The sequence below is a fragment of the Euwallacea similis genome, chromosome 1 (assembly GCF_039881205.1).
Source record: "Euwallacea similis isolate ESF13 chromosome 1, ESF131.1, whole genome shotgun sequence".
NCBI classification, from domain to species: domain Eukaryota; kingdom Metazoa; phylum Arthropoda; class Insecta; order Coleoptera; family Curculionidae; genus Euwallacea; species Euwallacea similis.
This window is the reverse complement of record NC_089609.1, coordinates 2,746,366-2,764,715: the sequence shown is the minus strand read 5'-3', so window position 1 is coordinate 2,764,715 and position 18,350 is coordinate 2,746,366. Positions and strand designations below refer to the sequence as shown.

General features: G+C 35.9%; 1 protein-coding gene across 2 annotated transcripts in view; it reads left to right on the top strand.

The window, feature by feature from the left end:
* The window catches only part of CrebA (Cyclic-AMP response element binding protein A), a 29,443-nt gene extending 22,250 nt beyond the window's left edge, over positions 1–7,193 (top strand). For both annotated transcript variants that reach the window (XM_066399714.1, XM_066399722.1), the window contains 6 exons: positions 3,149–3,362; positions 3,515–3,711; positions 3,763–3,874; positions 3,941–4,128; positions 4,290–4,433; positions 5,299–7,193. In XM_066399714.1, the coding sequence (XP_066255811.1) occupies positions 3,149–3,362; positions 3,515–3,711; positions 3,763–3,874; positions 3,941–4,128; positions 4,290–4,433; positions 5,299–5,502 (1,059 nt within the window). In that variant the 3' untranslated portion in view covers positions 5,503–7,193. The remainder of the gene's footprint in view (positions 1–3,148; positions 3,363–3,514; positions 3,712–3,762; positions 3,875–3,940; positions 4,129–4,289; positions 4,434–5,298) is intronic.
* The last annotated feature ends 11,157 nt before the right edge of the window (positions 7,194–18,350 follow it).

Here is an 18,350-nt window from a genome sequence, read left to right as displayed (position 1 = left end):
TTGTTCTAGATAACTCATTTTGCTTACAATACTCATGCAAGACTTGCAACTCAAGGCGCCTTTTCTTCATAATCTTTCTCGTAATCTTGCAAGGTCGTCTAGGTTTCAATCTTGCTTTCTTAGAGCTGGCCTTCTTGTATTTTGTTGTCCAAGGCCATTTTAGGAAGACTTCACTTTTGCCAAAAAGAGACCAAAAAGTCGCTATCGCACTATCTCGACGTCTCTGTCATGCTACCTCGTTTGAATACATACTTAAAAATACCCTTACGATTGTTATGGGATTATCCTAATTACTCATACCGTCTATGCAAGACGAATAGGGTGTCAGTTCTCTTCAGCCTGACCGTTCTCTCTTTGAGCTGCAGTTATACTACTAGTATTGTGAAAATGAGCCTTTACGTGGAGACATCATACTTTGCTAACTCAATTATCATGCTGTTGGTGTTGTATACATGATGACAGTGATCATAATAGTCTCACAACAATCGTGAGAGTATCTTTAACGATGTAGTCAAACGAGAGAGAATGCTGGTGAATTAAAAACTTTAATGCCCTGTATTTTGGTAGGTACGAGGATAAGGAACTATTTTCGGACCTATCTTTTGAACGTGTGATACTTTGTATAAATAAAATATTAAATTTTATAAAATTGATTATTAAAATTGCCATTTGTCATCACAGTACCAATATCATCAACAGTACCACCCACTCCACGTATATAGCCGTCTATCTTTATTGCGTCAAGTGAGACGAAGACGAAAGCCTCGTACCATAGGCCCATTGATTGTGCTATCTTAAGTAGTAAAGTTGTCTCTAAGTACAGTTGACACATACGTTATTTCTTCAGTCTCATTTAACAGCGTGTACTAGAAAATACCGGAAATATGTTACACAACAGTTAACATTGGTTTTACGTCATAAGTCGATAGCAATAGCAGTGGTAAATGAGAGTTTACACAGGTAAAATTAGAGTATCTTCGTTAATTATTAGAGTTTAAAACGAAACGATTTTGTTCATATTTTTCGTGTCTTTGGGCGCATTTCAATAGGACCGATATCTGCTTTTGATTTTATAGCCAGTTGCAGCTTCAATTTTGGATGTAAGAAAATCAAAGTTTGAATATAAATTTGTCATACACAACGATTTACATGGTAAATGGCATGCTGGTCAAGTAACCATCTGTCGGGCAAGAGCATCTAAGTGCTAAATATTCAACTGGTTTGATCAATGCAGACGAAAATAGCCGTTTGTCAAGGACCCTACAGTATTCCCATCACTCTAAAAATGAAATTAAAATTCAATTAAGGAGAAAGCCAATTTGTAGTAATTGTCATTTAAATGAATCGGTAGATAAATGGTTGTTATAGCCACCGAGTCTGGTCTACGCTGATTACCTTGACCATTCTCTTGAGTCAGTCACCAGCTTTGACCGTTAGTCTAGTTGGAAATGTTGCTTTGCTGCATTTTATTACGGACAATTTTGCAAATTTTCTTTATTGTCAGGCTTATTTTGATTATCATACATTTTTTTTTTACTCGAAAAGAAGTGTACTTTACGCCCCCAAAATGTGAACATAACGATACGGGACACCTTGTATATATTGTCGTGTTCTAGAGATTCAAAAATTGTCGCAAGTTTTATCACAAAGATCTTCTCACCCTCAATTCTAGAGCCTTCCAAATAAATTTTATTACTATTAAAACTTTATTCTGAGAGATAACGCGGTAAGGAATAAACTCTAAAATAAACTGTCTGTCGGTGTTGCGTCTGGACTTGCAGATCATTAGTATACTTATCGATATTTCATCTGTGTGATTTACGAATTTTGAATGATGAAATAACTGGCATTTTGTCGGATGCCTAATCTGTAAATTATTCGTCTAATACAATAAAGGGATTTAAATTTAAGTAACTAAATTGAAGGTCGCAATAAATGTTCCTGATATGAGCGTCTTCATTAGAACGATTTCCTCAGGTGAAGGTAAAGCTTAATCTTATGATTCGTGATGAATATTACCTTCAGGAATGCACAGCTTATTATATTTTTAATGTGTCTGCTATTGCTTTTTTCGTTCCATCCATTTATCGGGATGTAAAAAATGTCAATTATCACTACAAAAGCCTCGCCTTACTTAACATATTATTATTACGTCCCATCTGAATTCCTAGCTAAAAGAAGTAATACAAGCTGCTGGGCAGTCATCTATGACGGCCATGACCATAAGTATGTTGGGTCTAGTGCCAGTGGAAGCAGGTTGTTGACTTCGGGGCACAAATAAAATTCACGGATGGTTCTATACTGGTACTGGTTTGAAACGTCTCTAATTAATTAAATTACCATTAGCGTTATATGCGGCAGGTGGAAATGAGGAATGGGGGCAAAGGAATTGGCTATGACAAGGAAATTGGTTAGAGTATTTTGCAATTTTTAATAAAAAGGCATGTAGTTTTTATGAATAGGAGAAGAGTGGTTAGTTCCGGTTAGGGAGGTGTTGAGACAAAATCAGATTTTTGAAGGTCAGTGAAGCCATCGTGGAAAAGTTCACTGGAAAATTGTAGAAAGAACTTAATTGTATTTCCGCATAAACTCTGATCGTTTAGGTAGAAATCAAAAGAGTAAAAGTGACTCAATGCATACCAAAGGCTCCATTCTGATTTTTAGTGATATGTGCACTAATTAATATTAATAATGTCAGGTCCAGCCGCATAAATAATATTAATTGTCCGAAAACATGCTCCGTTTCCTTTACTTCAATAATAATTAAAGGATTTCTCTTTAAAAAGGTTATTGGCCTGTTGATGTTCCTATGGCTATTGCTTTGCAGACAAATATTTGCAGATTCAGCGAATTAGCAAAGCTACTGTTAACTTAACATAAAATAGCACTTCAAGAAGACCTGACTTTGAATATTAAATTACAATGAAATACCCGTTTTAAGATTAGTTACCCTATATCGATAACCTTCAGATACCTTCTTTTCACTAAGTTTTGCGGCCTAAAACTCCATGTTTTCACATAGAACACTCTCTATATTAAAACATTTTTAAATTAACTACCCATTAAGATTAATTTACATGCAGACATCCCTAGACCCATACGAAGAATCTTAGTTTAAAGCACCGAACTTATTTTTGCTTTTTTTCAGGAAATGCGGGAAGTACTGAAAATCCAGTCGAATGAAGAGGGCGTCGAGTGGTCATTTATGGACGCAAAAGACATTCCTGGGCTAATTTTACACGATAAATTAATGACGGATGCCGTTTTAGGCTCGAGACCAATCAAAGTGGAGCACAGCTATAGTTTAAGTTCCGATGGGGATTCTTCACCTAGTTCGCCAAAGTCAAAGCAAAAGGTCGATGGTACGTTCTCTGTTACATGTAACATGAAATTTATTTTAACACTATGGATACTTATTAAGCGTGTGGAAAGTGCACTTTCAACACTCATATGAATGTGAAATGGACTACTAAAAGTGTACTTTCAAAGATAAACATTTTTGTCGTTTTTATAGATATGGAGGAAGAATGTTACCCAAGTATATCCATGAATCCCACCTGTGATAAAATAACAGAGGAAATCTTAGAAATAAAGGAAGAGAGTGACATTAAAGAGGAGTTTAGTGAAACCGAGAGTATGCAAAGTTCGTGTCCATCCTCACCTCAATCTCAGGTTCTTCAAGGGAATGAAATACATTTCGACATGGATATGGTACTATTTAGCACATTTGTTATTATATCGTCTCTATCTTTATTCTTTTAGTCTCAAATACCTCAAGCAGTCTTGCAGCAGGCAGGACAAAGTATTTTTATTACTACACCAAATAGTTTAATACCTCAAAGGATACAAATTCCACAATTAAATATTAAACTTGGTAAGTTTTAATTTAATTAATTCGATTGTTAGTTAATTCATTAATTGATCATTTTTTCATGTTCAGCACCAAGTAATGGTGCATTCCACCTACCACCAACGCCACCTTCTTGCAGCAGCAGCGATGACTCAGAAGATAATGCAACAATTTCTCAACCTTCGTCACCAGCAGGAAGGAAAGTATCAAGGCAGGGTTTAGCTCATCATCCTACCCCGAGGCAGCCCATATACACCCCTTTAATAAGCAATCAACCGGTAAGTTGAGATTGTATCTTACATTTCCTAGCAATTATTTGTTATTTCTCCAAGCATCCAAAAAAATGAACAAAACAAGAAATTTGCATATTAATGTATTAGAGATACCAAAAGCTATTTTTAAGCACTGATATTAAATCGTTTCTATTTTTCTTTTATAGAAAGGATCAACAGGAATACTTGTTCTGACTGAGGAAGAAAAACGAACATTGATAGCTGAGGGGTATCCAGTTCCTACACGATTACCGTTAACGAAAGCCGAAGAAAAGTGCCTTAAAAAGATAAGAAGGAAAATAAAAAATAAGGTATGTGTTAATGACGATTAACAGCAAGTGTGAAGGTTTATTAGGCGTAGACAATTGTTTACTTTAATCATTAAAAGTACAATACAATACTCTTTTTTGACTTATTTAATTGCCCGGATACATGTAGTTTTATCAATTTAATAATGAAAAATAATCCATTCAAACCGAATTTGTCTTTCCAACTATAAATGATTAGTTTTTAATACCGTCTAATTCGCTTTGAATTAACTACGCATACAAATTTCCTGAGTGATTGATTTACTAGTGGCGTACTTATAGACGAGCAGGTTTCGTTAATAATGTGCCTGGGAGCATAATTACCCGTAAATCCATTACTGTTTTTGAGATAAAGTGTTCTTCGACAAAATTCATGGAATTAAAATAATATAAATTCAAGAAAACAATAAATCGAATTTGTTGAAGTTTCCGCTAAATCGTTTTAATATTATGATAAATGAGAGTTTTTATGCCCTTTTCTTCACTTTGATTTAGGTGTAATGACATAAGATTTTGCTGCATCAAATGCCTTTCAAATTATTTTGTCCTGGTGATAAAGACAGTGAAAGAGGATTTATATATTGTTGCATTTTTGTATTGATCCCTTTATCTTTATACGTCAGCGATCGAAAATAATTTTGTTATTTTGAGTCGCACTGTCGCCGTTAGATAAGGAGTATCCAATTATTCCGTATTATTTGAAAGATAAAGAGTATCGTTTTGCAGAATTTATGATATTGAAATAATGTGCACGCAAAAAGACAAAAGTGTGATTTTTTAAGCTTTTCTTGATAATATGGTGACTGCCAATTTTTCGTTGCCTTTCTATTTGCTTTGATTTAGATGCAGTAATGTAACATTCTTCTAGATCTCAGCACAAGAGAGTCGAAGAAAAAAGAAGGAATACATGGACCAGTTAGAGAGGAAAGTGGAAATCCTAGTGAACGAAAATAACGATTTCAAAAAAACCATCGAAACGTTGCATGAATCGAATAACGATTTGCACACAAAGCTGAAGAAATTGCAGGCAATAGTCGCACGATTACAACCCCAACAACACACTGCCAACTAATGGAATGAGAGGTAATTTTTTTCAGTTAAACTGAAGAAAAAGTACAAACTCGGATATGCGAGTTTAACTGTTATTTATTGAAATAATCGACTAATTCATTATAATTAGTGCTCAAAGTCTTCCAGGCAAGTAAGATATAGATAATTGTTTGAAGAGCGTTTTCAAATTAAATATGTATAAGAGAAGTTTCTAACATTCCGTCGAAAAAAAAACCAAAGGAGTATATTGTCCCATGGAGTGTCTTGAATATAGTTAGGTATGTCCAATAAGGTCGTTTTAAAGAATTGTCGAAAACTTAAATGAAATCACTATCCATAGTTTGGGTGCAATTTACGCAAGGCTTTGATAAGATTAGGTAGATTAATTTTTTGTCTGAAAACGTTGTGCCTTATTAACAAGAAATTATTACCCCTTTCAAAAGAGTATTAAGCTATCTAAATAAATCCTAACTGGGAGGATATTTATTTATTTAAATAGGTATATATTTCTATAATTTTGGAATTATTTTACACAGTACTTTTGCTTAAAAACAACAGACTGATTACTGTAAACCTTACTATTATCGATAACGTAAATTAAACGAAGTGTGCAATTAGTTATGAGACCTTTACGTTGTTTAAATTATAAATTTTTTAATCTATTTATTAAAAGTACGCATGGTGCTCCCTAAACATACGGCACGAATTTAAGGGCATATTCTTTGGATCAAAACAAGGAAAAAAAGTTCCTATAAACTCACGTTTGAAATCACTTTATTTCCGAAATACAGAGTGTTAAAATGACATGTGTTTATAAGAACTTTATTTCTTATTATGACTCGAGGATTATCTACAATAATTTGCGCCGTGTATTTAGGAAACACCCTGCTTATTAATGGTATATGTAGTTATAAAAAATGTCTAACTTGAAGAGAATACGGGAGGTTTATAAAAGAATTTATAAACGTTTAGTAATTGCATTTTTTATATTAAAATTTTATTAATTATAATTGTAAAATTTGTTGAAAAATTGTGAGTTGTACTTATAGAGATAGAAAGCGGGTGCGTTTATTATATTTCTACAATTAGAATTAAATTGTAATATATAAATGGGTATGAGAGCTGCAAAAAAACGACTTTTTAACAAGTCCTTTTTATTGATAAAGTTTGTACCTACCTGTAATAATACCTAAATAAAAGTCCGATTCATTTTAAACATTAGGTAGGTAGGTATATTAGAATATATTTAAGTAGGTATATAGCGTGTAGATATTTTAAAAGGAAGCTTTTATAGGCCACAAATCTATTATATAAAATAACTTAGTTCTTATCTGAGGAAGAATATTTAGTGCCTATTTGTTTCATTCCATCTACCGAATAATGATTTCTGTCTTTGTTTCTATTTCATTAATTATTGACGCGTCATTATCTCATTGCTATGGGTAATGTTTTGTAAATATAAGTTTTTTTTCGCACATGACGATTACCAATATGTACTGACTATGCAAAACCTGGCTTTTCTGTACAATACTTATACTTTAAACTTTTAATTCAGTGTTTACTTAATTCGCAGGTATCTTCTCAATGTCAGTAATGCGCTTATTTGTTATATTAAAGAGAAATTGTGGTTTTTTAGATTTGTTAATTTTGTAAGCTGTAATATGTGCTTCTGGTTAACTTTTTGAGAATATAAATTTAAGTTGATGATTGAAATTTTGTCTTATTGAAATTCTTGTGGAATGTTAAATCATATCGAATGATTATTAGATTTATACAAGATGTCTCAATTAAAACAGTGCACCTGAAATATTTTCGATGTAAGAGGTTTTTCCGGAAAACCTCGAAACAGGTCGATTTTTCTTTCAACGGAGACATCTTTTGAACGTAATCATGGATGTAGATTCATTCCCTAATCGGGGTGGCAATCCCTTTCGAGTAACTTGAATGGGGGAAGAAGAAGTCAAATGGTACATTACTTTGAAGGCATTTCAGTTCTCTTTACAAACGTGGTGAAATTTTTTTGTTCTGCGTGAAAAGTAATGCAAAAACCGTGTTGGGAGTGTCGATGAAATAAATCGAAAAAAAGTTTTGAAATAATTTTTAATTATTTAAGTATTCACGTCCTCACAAAATTGTTTTCGGTGATCTGGATTATTTTCTAGTTGTGTAACTCTTGTACGAGATAGCGATATTTTAATTGGGACATTCTGTATAAACCGACACAACTTAAAAAAGAGCTTCAAAATGTTATCGCTTTTTTGTTATGGTAACGCCAACTATAAATCGCTGCAAAAAAATGTTTCAAGTAAAAAACATGTTTACTATCAATATAGAATTTTAATCACCAAAAAAAAAAAAAAAAGTGTTTTATTTGAAAAAAACGAAGTTGACCCCAAACGATAGGCGAAGGTGACCTTGGAGAAGAAACTTATAGCATAAAAAGTTGAGCTCTCGAAAGTAAAAAAGACTTTATTTGAAAATTTTTTTTGTAGATCTTCTCGATTTTAAGATATTCACTAGTCCCAGTTATCTAGAATCATCAGGTATAAAAAGATGCATATGTGTTAATAAGAATATCAAGGATATTATGGTATTTTTAAAATAGTGGCGCCAGCTATAAAATAAGGAAAGTACCAACTGCTACACAAGAACAGATTTCTTCTCACACGAAAACCTCAGTGTGCTTACTCAAGGATAGATAGCGCAATAAAAAAAAAAATTTTAAACATGATTTCTTTACATCGAATGAAATTTTCTTCGTCTATTAGTTTACAGATAGCGCCACATTACAAAAATTTTGATGAAATGGTGGATGCGCTAGGATTCTGCCATCAAAAATTTAAATTGTTATTTAATTTAAATTGTTTAATTACTTATGCATTACAGATGTCTGCACGGGAGCGGCGCTTGGAGTGGGATCGATACAAAAAGTTTTTCCTGCGTTCACAGTTTAATGCTTTTTCTTTTTAGAGGCCCATCACACAGCACCTTCACCATTTCTTCGCAGTTTAGACTGTGAATGTTGAGATTTCGCTTTTATTAAGAAATGAAACAGGGTATGATTGCTTTTTTATTGTTAATAACAACCATTAATTTCTAATGACTACATTCGCTATACGTAACTGCAAGAAATAGTTGGTGGTAGCTATAAATTTGCAGTTAACTCGAGGATTTCCGTAATCGTGACTTATCTTGTTAACATTCAGTAGTAGGTATTCCTGGAGATTTACATATGGATACAAATAAGTTGGAAGTTTAATGATTCAGAAATGTTAGGATTTTGCATCCCACAATTTCTCTGTTGCCTGGAGCTCCCTTTGTTGGGGAACTTGTGTTGGACCAAATTATATCTATTGGAACTCCCTTTCAAATCCCATTTGCCAGGCAAAAGTAAATAATATTTTCCCGGGATTTGAGAGGTGTTCGTGGATATTGTCAGGGCACCATTGTTGAACATCAGCTTTTGAAGTATTCACAAACTTTCCGCGCTTAACACGTAAGTTTCGGCCTAGTTCGCAATGACTTCTCGAGGAAGTTTTCGCTTAACGATTTGTTTAGAGTTTGGTATTAAGAAAGCACAGCTGTGATGACTCGATTTGCAACTTTCCCCGCACTCGAAAAGGACCCCAATGCGAGTTATTATTAAAAAGTTTGGCTGTAATGAAAACCGTTGTGTTCGGAAGGCTGCCGTTTTGTCCAAGCATACTATAGCGATTATAGGGGCAACTAGTATGATCGTGCTTAAAAGGAAAGTAGGAAGTTGCTCTCGGTCATAGCCGCTAATTGGAAACACAGTACTCCTCTCGGCTTACGTACCTAATTGATTCTGCTATTAGTCCCTAATTGCCCTATTGGGTTACATCGCTTTTGTGGTACTGTAATCCAGTGGGGCATTTTGTAGGAATGTATTAATAATTCATCTAGCCAACGAAAGTTCAAAGAGAGTTATTGTCCGGGACTTTCTATTATATTAGGTGAGGACATTAACAAAGGATATTTTTCTGTAAACATTCCCTTGCATGTCATCGTGTAATGACACAAACTTAATCCATTATAAGAAAGTAGGTGTAGATACAGTCGTTCCCTTCTCTTATTATCAATATTGACATCAATGTAAGTTTAGGAAATTAAACTCTCCAACTCCAATATAATCGCAAAAGTCCCCGGAAGGGTTATATGAGATTCGAGAACATGCTACGTTGAAAAAAAAAACATGTTAAAAGAAGATTTATTTAAAATGAATGCTTCATGTGATCGCTGTTGGCGTATTTCTGCTCCGAAACGCATCAACAGATTGCCCTTTTTATCCATTTCACCTCGTGAAAACTTTAAATCATTAACTGTATAGATTTATTCTCGACAAAGTGCAACACTCCCAATGAAATATTCATCAATCTATCTATAGTTTCAAGAGTAATATTTATCGATTATATTTATAACAGGGTTGCGTGCCACTCTCCTACATTGTGGTCCACCTAATAATATAGGAAAAACGTGTTTTCTCTACTGAAATTGCTTTTGATTAACAACCAATTTGTCGGTATTCTTTAAATATATAGGATGAATCTTAAGTAGGGGGTTTTCCTTTAACACGCCATAGACCTCAAAAACTAAGTAAAATATTTATGTGAAATTTTTTTGAAATCTCAGAAACAACCGAAATACTCGCGTATGAAAAAAAGTAAAAAAAGTACGAGGCTTTTTAAATAACCAACTTTCTAACAGGTGGATAGGTCACAATGGCCCGCGGGATCACCAGACCTAAACCTACTAATTTCCTCATAAGTCCTGTAGTGCAACTTAGCAGATTTCTAATACCGCCTATTCTTCACTTGGGGTTCCCAACCGCAAATATATTTACTTCTTTAGAATAAACTACTCTCCCGTAAAAGTAAGCGAAGGTCAACTCTAATGAGTACATTGACAGCAAGGAACCAGATGAATGATGAAGTGAGCGCTAGTTCAAAACTGCTAATGCAGAAAATAGCAATTCCAGCAGGATTTTAATAAAGGCAAGTTTCGTAGTATTCATCCTTTTTACACTTTTTCCGCCACGGCTTGTGTTCCTGTCCCAGTGGCACTGCACCGTCTATTTCTAGCACCATCCAATATCGCAATTTTACCTGATGGATGTCTTTAAACCCACTCAAATCGTTCATCATCCATCATTTATGTACCTGTGGGTTTGATCGGGATCTTATTAGCAAATTCATTAAAATTCGTGTATTTCGTTTTGCACGTTTTAGATATATAACAAAAATACCTTCCCATAAGGGAAATAATAAATCGAAGAAGTCGAGCTCATATTGACTTGAACATATAGGAAAATAACGAGAGAAGTGTTGATTTGCAGTTATTTTTATATAACCACCTAATGTCTGGAAAATGAACTCTTCCTGTATGCAGGGTTGGACTTTTGCAAAATGTTCAAGGGGCCTTTTTTCGCAAAAATATCAAGCACTCAGAAAATAATTTTTACTTTTTTTTATACCAGTGGCGTATCATACTTTTCGTTTGAAACATTCAGAGTGACATTAATGGGGACGCCACTGGTGGAATTAAAAATATTTTTTCCCTTAAAAGAGGTGTCGCCATGTCTGTTTGACGCTCCCCAATTTTTATAAAAATGTTCAAAGCCGAAACGGATGTATCAAGAAAAACTAAAAAAAATTAGATAATTTTTTTATCACTCTATATTTCCGACAGGAAGCGAAAAAGGATCCATGTGCGTACTGAACTTTATTTTTATTTCGGCCACGGGAACTTTCAGTAAAAAGTTGACATGCTTATTCTGAAACACCCTGTATGAGCAAGCACCGATGTTAACTTCTAGAAACGACTCTAACGATTAGAATGCCTTTAGCACCCTCAAATGAAACTATCACAATCTTTCATATTAAGACCGCGATAAAAAATAATTAATTACCTTGTTCCTGCACCAGAGGGTGCCACTCCAAACGTTCCATGGCAGGTTATGCAACCACATATACATACCACAACTAAATATTTTAATTAGCAGGACCAAAATAGGCGGATTTAAGCCTCGTGCAAATGCAGTTCATGAGTTAATCAAAGGATTATTCCGTGGCCAACACCTATAATTCATTATTAGTGTTCAGAGTAGTTACACTATTTACATGAGCGATAAATTCCACCTGGTTTCTCTATTATCCTATGCTCAATCGTTCTATATTTAAATTTCGTTGTTTACTGATGCGAATCGTCATAATTTATTCTGATGGTTACACAGATACATACATTAAAGCAATTTTGAACGACCAATAAAGCCATTCTCTGATGTATGAAACCGAGTTTGCCTTTGAAAAGTTTCTTAACGCCACTGTTTAACAGACCTCCAAACTTGATTATTCAATGTACTTTCTAAATTATTCGGTTCACGTCCGAGGTGGCAACATGATAATCTATAGCACACAACCCTCTCTCATCAAGGTATTGTTTATCAAATCCGCTCATTAATCGCTGAACAGAGACTCGTATAAATACATGTATACGTTTTAGGGTGGATGCTCTGAGATTTCGAGCTTTCTGAGCTTTTGATGGGGAAACCAAATTTCATTACGCAAAATATATATTAATGTAGTGTAGCGTAATGAACTACAGCCTGAGCTGGAATAAACCCAAGAGTGTTATTGTAGTTTTAAGGCCTTTCAGCTCATACGCGATTAAATTACGAAACACATCCCATCGAATTTATATCAAAGAACTTATTAATAACTCAATAGCAACGCAGGCGACGGCGTCGGAGGAAATGAGAACCGGACAATGATGAAAATTTATGAACTCCATGTCTCGATAATTAAGTCCTCAACTTTGTCTTCCAGATCGCTGGAGTTTATATTGGAAACTGTAGCTCATTTTTCGTGCATTAGACCGGAAAATGTTGTTTTATTGTCTCGCCATTTAATTGCCGGATGTGCGCGTACCTCCGCCATTATGTCAAGAAAATTATGGGTTAATCTGAACAGTCTTCCCTCTTTTTTGAACCTGTTCCAGACTGAGTGCCTCGTCCGTATCTCACCTGCATCTCATTGGAAGCGAACTGTCCCACTTTCACTCTTTCATATTTTAAGTGGTTGTTTCAAAAGAGAAATTGGTGATTCTAGCTATTGAGTGGCTCTAAAACAGCCATAAATCTTTATGTCTCTATTTCATTTATATCTTTTGGGAATTTTATACATTCAGTTTTATCGGTATAAGTTAAAACGAAAACTTTGTCTCGGAAATGGGACATTCGAGACGTCGGCTTTCGACACTTCCGCCGGGGTTGCAATTCGACTTCGAATAATCCCCCAAAAGGAAATTGGACCAGTCGGAATTCACGTTTTTGAGGGTTGTTTATCCCACTGAATACGACTCTAGTCCGGTTTTAGTTCACTTTTGCTCACGGAGAAAAATTATGTTCATGTTAAAAGGCGATTTTTCATAAGAAAATAAACGTAAATAAATAAAATTCTTGACTGGCTACGACTGGAAATTTTGTCTCAATGTCCTTTGTTATACTGGACACCAGCACGCTAAAGGGCACTTTCGTGAGTGCACTCGAGGGCCGCATGATTACTTTAGCATAATTTATAATTTCCTTTTACATGTTTTATTGTCCGAAAAACAATCATGAGCCAAAAGCTTTTGTATCCCTAGCAAGATGAGAATCATTGATAAATTTCCTTAATTCTCTCATTAGTCGATTACTTGGTAATCGTAATCGCTTAACGATAAATTCCTCTGGTTCCCGAGATATCGACGCTCAGGAACGAGCGCTAAGGAGAGTGGTCGCAAAAGGTTCATATTCGGCAAATTTTTCTGCAGACCCCTGCCACCCTTATTCCCAGCGAGTTAAATTGGACAATTACGCGATATTAGAGAGGGATTTAACATCGCCAAATACCCATACACACCCCCTTGAAAAACCAATTAAAATCAGCGTAAACCACGAATCCTAATCGAGTTCTCTGTTGTGTTCGTGCTCTGGAACAATATTGCAATAAACCGCCAGTGGAAAGTAGATCCCCATGAAACGAATTTGCGTATCAATTCATCGATTTAATCAATCGACGAAAGCGCACAGACAGCTAATTGAAGTTTGTTGGTGACGGTTTAGTTCCAATTTTGGGCCGAAGTCCCGCTTAAAAACCCTCACCCCCAGCTTACAAAAAAATCTCTGGCAGTGATCACATAACTCTCTACGGCTAAAGCTCTCGTAACCATCAAAATCGATCTGGCGAGGTTCATCATTTTGTAGAGGTCAGTTCAAGGAAAATAGTACGTAAAAGCGAATAGTATGTACAGAGGGTTGCTCGAAGTGCGACATTTTAGTAAACATGAGCGACAAAGAAATACTTCTCATCAAAGTTTTTGGTCCTTAGGAGAATATTATTTTCAAGCGTACAGGGTCCGACATAAAAGCGTGGTAGGACCGAATTATGTTTTTTTTTTTAATAGACATCTCAAATTTTTTTGCCACTTTTGGATTTATCGTCGAATTTCAAGGTCAGTTTGTGTAAAGGGTTTTATGTCAAAAATTTACCGTTTTCGAGTTATTCGAGGAAATTCGAAAATTCTAATAGCTGCGGAAATCGGTGCTAACCGCTGAGGATTCTGGAATCAGTCTTGCGGAACTCCAGGAAGACCTAATAAACTACGTTTTGACGCGTTTTAATTTAAAAAAGAACTTTTCATAATCACCGAAATAAGCCTGGGAAATTGCATCACTTCAAACATCAACAACTGGCTCATTTGGAACGGAATGCCGCAATTTTCTCGACGATATCGTATCCAAAATCTACAACTTTTGTTAACATTACCCTATCTCTAAACAAAGCAGTTTCTAAGTCCCCAAAAATTGCTCCCTTTTGGCTCCTAAATGTCTCATTTGTTACGCCACCATATGTAAATGTTAAGCGATAGTTAGTGACTTATATCGTCATTATGACATTTTTCATGACTATCGATGACCATATCATTACTTTCTTTTCGGAATCGCACGTTAATTCTGATGTGTCTTTCATTAATTTTTTTTTTTAATAATAAGTAAATAGGTCTTTCCTGGCAAGACCGCGCCTGCGCTCTGACCGAAATGGAGGGCGATTTGAGAATTTGCTGTGAATACCTTATTTGCATAAAAATAAAATCGTTTTCCGTAGTTTTACGCATTTTTGGATTCTGACTACTATCGAAAAAATTGGGGCGTTCCATTTGAGATAAGCAAGTTGTTGATGCTTGAAGTCGTGCAACTCCGCAGGCCTATTGCGAGGGTTAGGGACAATTTTTTTTTCAATTAAAACACATTAAAACGTAGCTTATTAGTTCCTCTGGGAGTCCTATAAGACAGATTCCGTAATTCTCAGGGGTTAGGACACAGCGCCGATTTTCGCGAGATCCTGCAGCTAGCAAAATTTTCGAATTTTCTTGAATAACCAAGAGGCGGTAAATTTTTCAAGACTCTTTACATAAAGTGACCTTAAAATTTGACGACGAATCTGAAAGTGGCTAAAAAATCGGGGTTTTGCGTTTAAAAAAACATAATTCGGTCCTACAACACTTTTATGACGGACTCTGTAGATTTGAAAATAACATTCAAATACGCACCTCTTAAGGACTAAAAACTTTGATATGAAACATTTCCTGCTAAAACTCATATTTACTGAGATATCGCACTTTAACACACTAATGAGCAACCTGGTATAAAAGTGAGTTAATCGAACATACCTCATGCGCAAACTCGGCCTGTGCTCTCACTACCGCAAAGTCTGTGAGCAGGATTGTGGGGTTCCCCAAATCCCAGAGAGAGAATTCTTGATCCTCGACGATAGTAGCTGGAAAAAAGGTCTTCCTTGGGGATCCATTGGGAGAAAAGGCGCACGAGGATGAGTTTTCGAAAGCTCATGGTTCGGCAGTGGGATATTTTTGCTTGAAATTCCGCAGTCTTATGTCCTGAAGGGATACTGCGAGCCTCAGTGCACTGCCAAAATGTGTGCTTCCACGGATCTATTTTCCTGGAAGAGCAAACACAATAACTTATAATTCATTTCGAGTTCTACCACTTGACGATATAAAGCTTTTAATAAGATTAATATCGGAAGCCCGAAGCCTTCTCCCTGAGGGACCATTTTGGAAAATGTTAGTTCAAGCCCGACAGAATTAGGTCACTTAAATAATTTACCAGGAAAATCTCGAGCTTGGATATTGTAGTATGAGTAATTCCTTTGTTTCTGTCACGGTTTAATCTAGAGAAAAATGCGTCGAATTCCATAAGAACACGTGGACAAAGGGGGGGAAAAATTGGGCTTCGAGGTGGGTGTGGAAAAAAACACCGCGTTATCCCTATAAAAACAGAACGTGTTTTGAACGTGAAATTGAAGGTTTATGAAGCGGTTGCTAGTTTACAACAATTATGTCGGGGTTTTAAATTAAATTTCCTCCAAAGCAGATTCACAGCCAGAAGGAAACGTAATATGCGACGTCGACCCGCAGGTGTTGGTTCCGGATGCACAGGCGAATATAATAAGAAAGCAAGAGATGTTTTGATATGATAATAATTTTTAAATATGTTTAGTCAGCAACTACGGCTGCAGCAGGAAACTCCATGATCTTTCAAAAACAACGGAGCGTGAGACCCTTTAACAACCTCTCCAGACAATAATTTTGAGTCTTAATAGGAATTTCATACAAGAATCTTCCTTCCAAGAAATAAAATGTGTTTTTAAATCACATACTCGAGTTTCTTCAAATATACTGCAGGAAATAAGCTGCAGTCACGTTTCCATAACAACGACATTAATCTTGAAGTAGGCACAGTCTAAACATAACAAAAATATTGTGCAGTATAAGCGTCTTTTCGACTTTATTCACTCTTTGAAACAGGAGCAAAACAACCGTTTAATCTGGAAGAACCCTTTGTGACTAAAACATCAAAGGCTTAAACGAAGCATCACAACAGGGGCTGATAGTTTATTTCGAGGGCTCGTCAGACAGTAAATATTTATCCAAGAAATCTGCTTTTGAGGTTTGTCAGATCGTCTTAAGCTGCGAATAACAATAAAGAGTATCGAGCAAAATTGCAGATTCATTAGGAATTAAAACTTTCGGCATATTGAGGAATTTATTTTATGGCCAAACTTCCAGAGGTGAGCATTATTACAATGGGAAAATGGCGGTGGGGAATTAAGAACAAAACAATTTATGGGTAGATAAATCACTGGGGCCAATACAGCGTGCTAAATTGGGGCAGCAGCAGCTTATTCTAAGGGTTTTTGGGGACACTTTAGGGCGAAACTTCTTAATTTAGATTTATATCAAATACTTTATTAAATCGGGAAGTTTTAACGATGGGACTCTTCCAGTTGAAACCAGACAATTCCCAGACGAGCTGGCAACGGAGCAGGGGTGGCCTGTTGGGTTCCGCACCCCCGCCGCACATCTAAAAGTCCAACGTCGTCAGTGAACCTTGATTTATTAGACGAAGCTTTGCCGAGTCTCTTATAGTCAATATATTCAAAGTTAAATCGAGCTGTTATCCAGTTTTGACCTTTCATATGCTGTATGCTACATTAAATGTTATTTTAATGGTCGCCATAAAAGGAGAATGAGCCTCTGAGGGAAAAAAGGGAGTGATCGAGCTGAAATAAGCTGCAAAATGGGAAGGAGCATGAGATCTTCACTGCAAGAAGTCGTTATTTTCTGAACGATGTGAGCTTTTGAGGGCGATAAGACCTATGTTAAGTGTCTAAGATTGCGGCCTTTTACGGCTGTAAAGTTAAAGAGTTGTTGCCTGGAACGTTTCGTTTTGAGCAAGGTTACAGGATTTAGTGTTTTATAAAATACCCCTGCAGATCTCCTTTTATGGGCACAAACGGGAAAATTTTAATGTTAAATTGAAAACACAGTTGGAACCTCAAACCATCTTACATCATCCTGAACCCCATCAGCGGCAAAGCATAATGACGTTTTTACGTATGTACTGTTCATTATCCATGCCCTGCACCGGCCCCTTCAGTATTTCCCCATTTAAACTAAACTTACCTGCCTAGAGTAATCCACTGTGAGAAAATAACGAAACCTTTCAGAAAGAGGAAAAGTAACCCCTAAATTTAATGTCCTGTAAAAGTCTGCCTGTATACATTAGGATACCCCCGAAAAGGACGCGAGATTGGTGAAGATATAATTTTAAAAAATCCATTTATTCCCCGAATAATTTTTGGCAAAAACTCGGGGTTTGGTCGTTGTCGAGGGGGCGCGGGCAAATGAACCCCAATTTGATGCTCCCTCAAGCAGTAAAAAGTTTATCCCGAAATTGTGGTATCGGTGGTCGTTTGAGGCAAATAAGTGTCCCTGAAAACTCCTTGGAGTTTTAAAATTAAAACAAGGCAAAGATAACTTTCCTCTCGCCCCTTGAATTCCGGAGGTTCGCCCAGATGGCTTTGCCACTTCCTGAAAATAAAACGGTCTGAGATGTAACGGAACTCAAGAACACTATACACACACATCTATTGCTGCCTTAAACTTAAACGGTCTTCGTTACTCTAATATACCTCGGTCTTTGAATGAGATGAGGCCCATTAAGTCCCCAACAACCGTCTATTGTAAGAATTTCAATTTGCAAACATTACACCATGGAAAGTTTCTATGTATGCAAAAATGCACAGCTTTCCATTACCGCGAGAAATCAAACGACCATAAATACTTTTTCCTGGTATTTCAAAGAAGAAAGTATAGTTGAAGCAGCTTTGATTCGAAAACTCCCGGAAAGTAATATCGCTTCAGGAAGTTTCCCCTTGTCAAAGTCCAAACATATGGAAAAGTCAAGTTGAAATTGCTTTTTTTGAAGCCCACTCAGTTCCCTTCGGGTCCGAC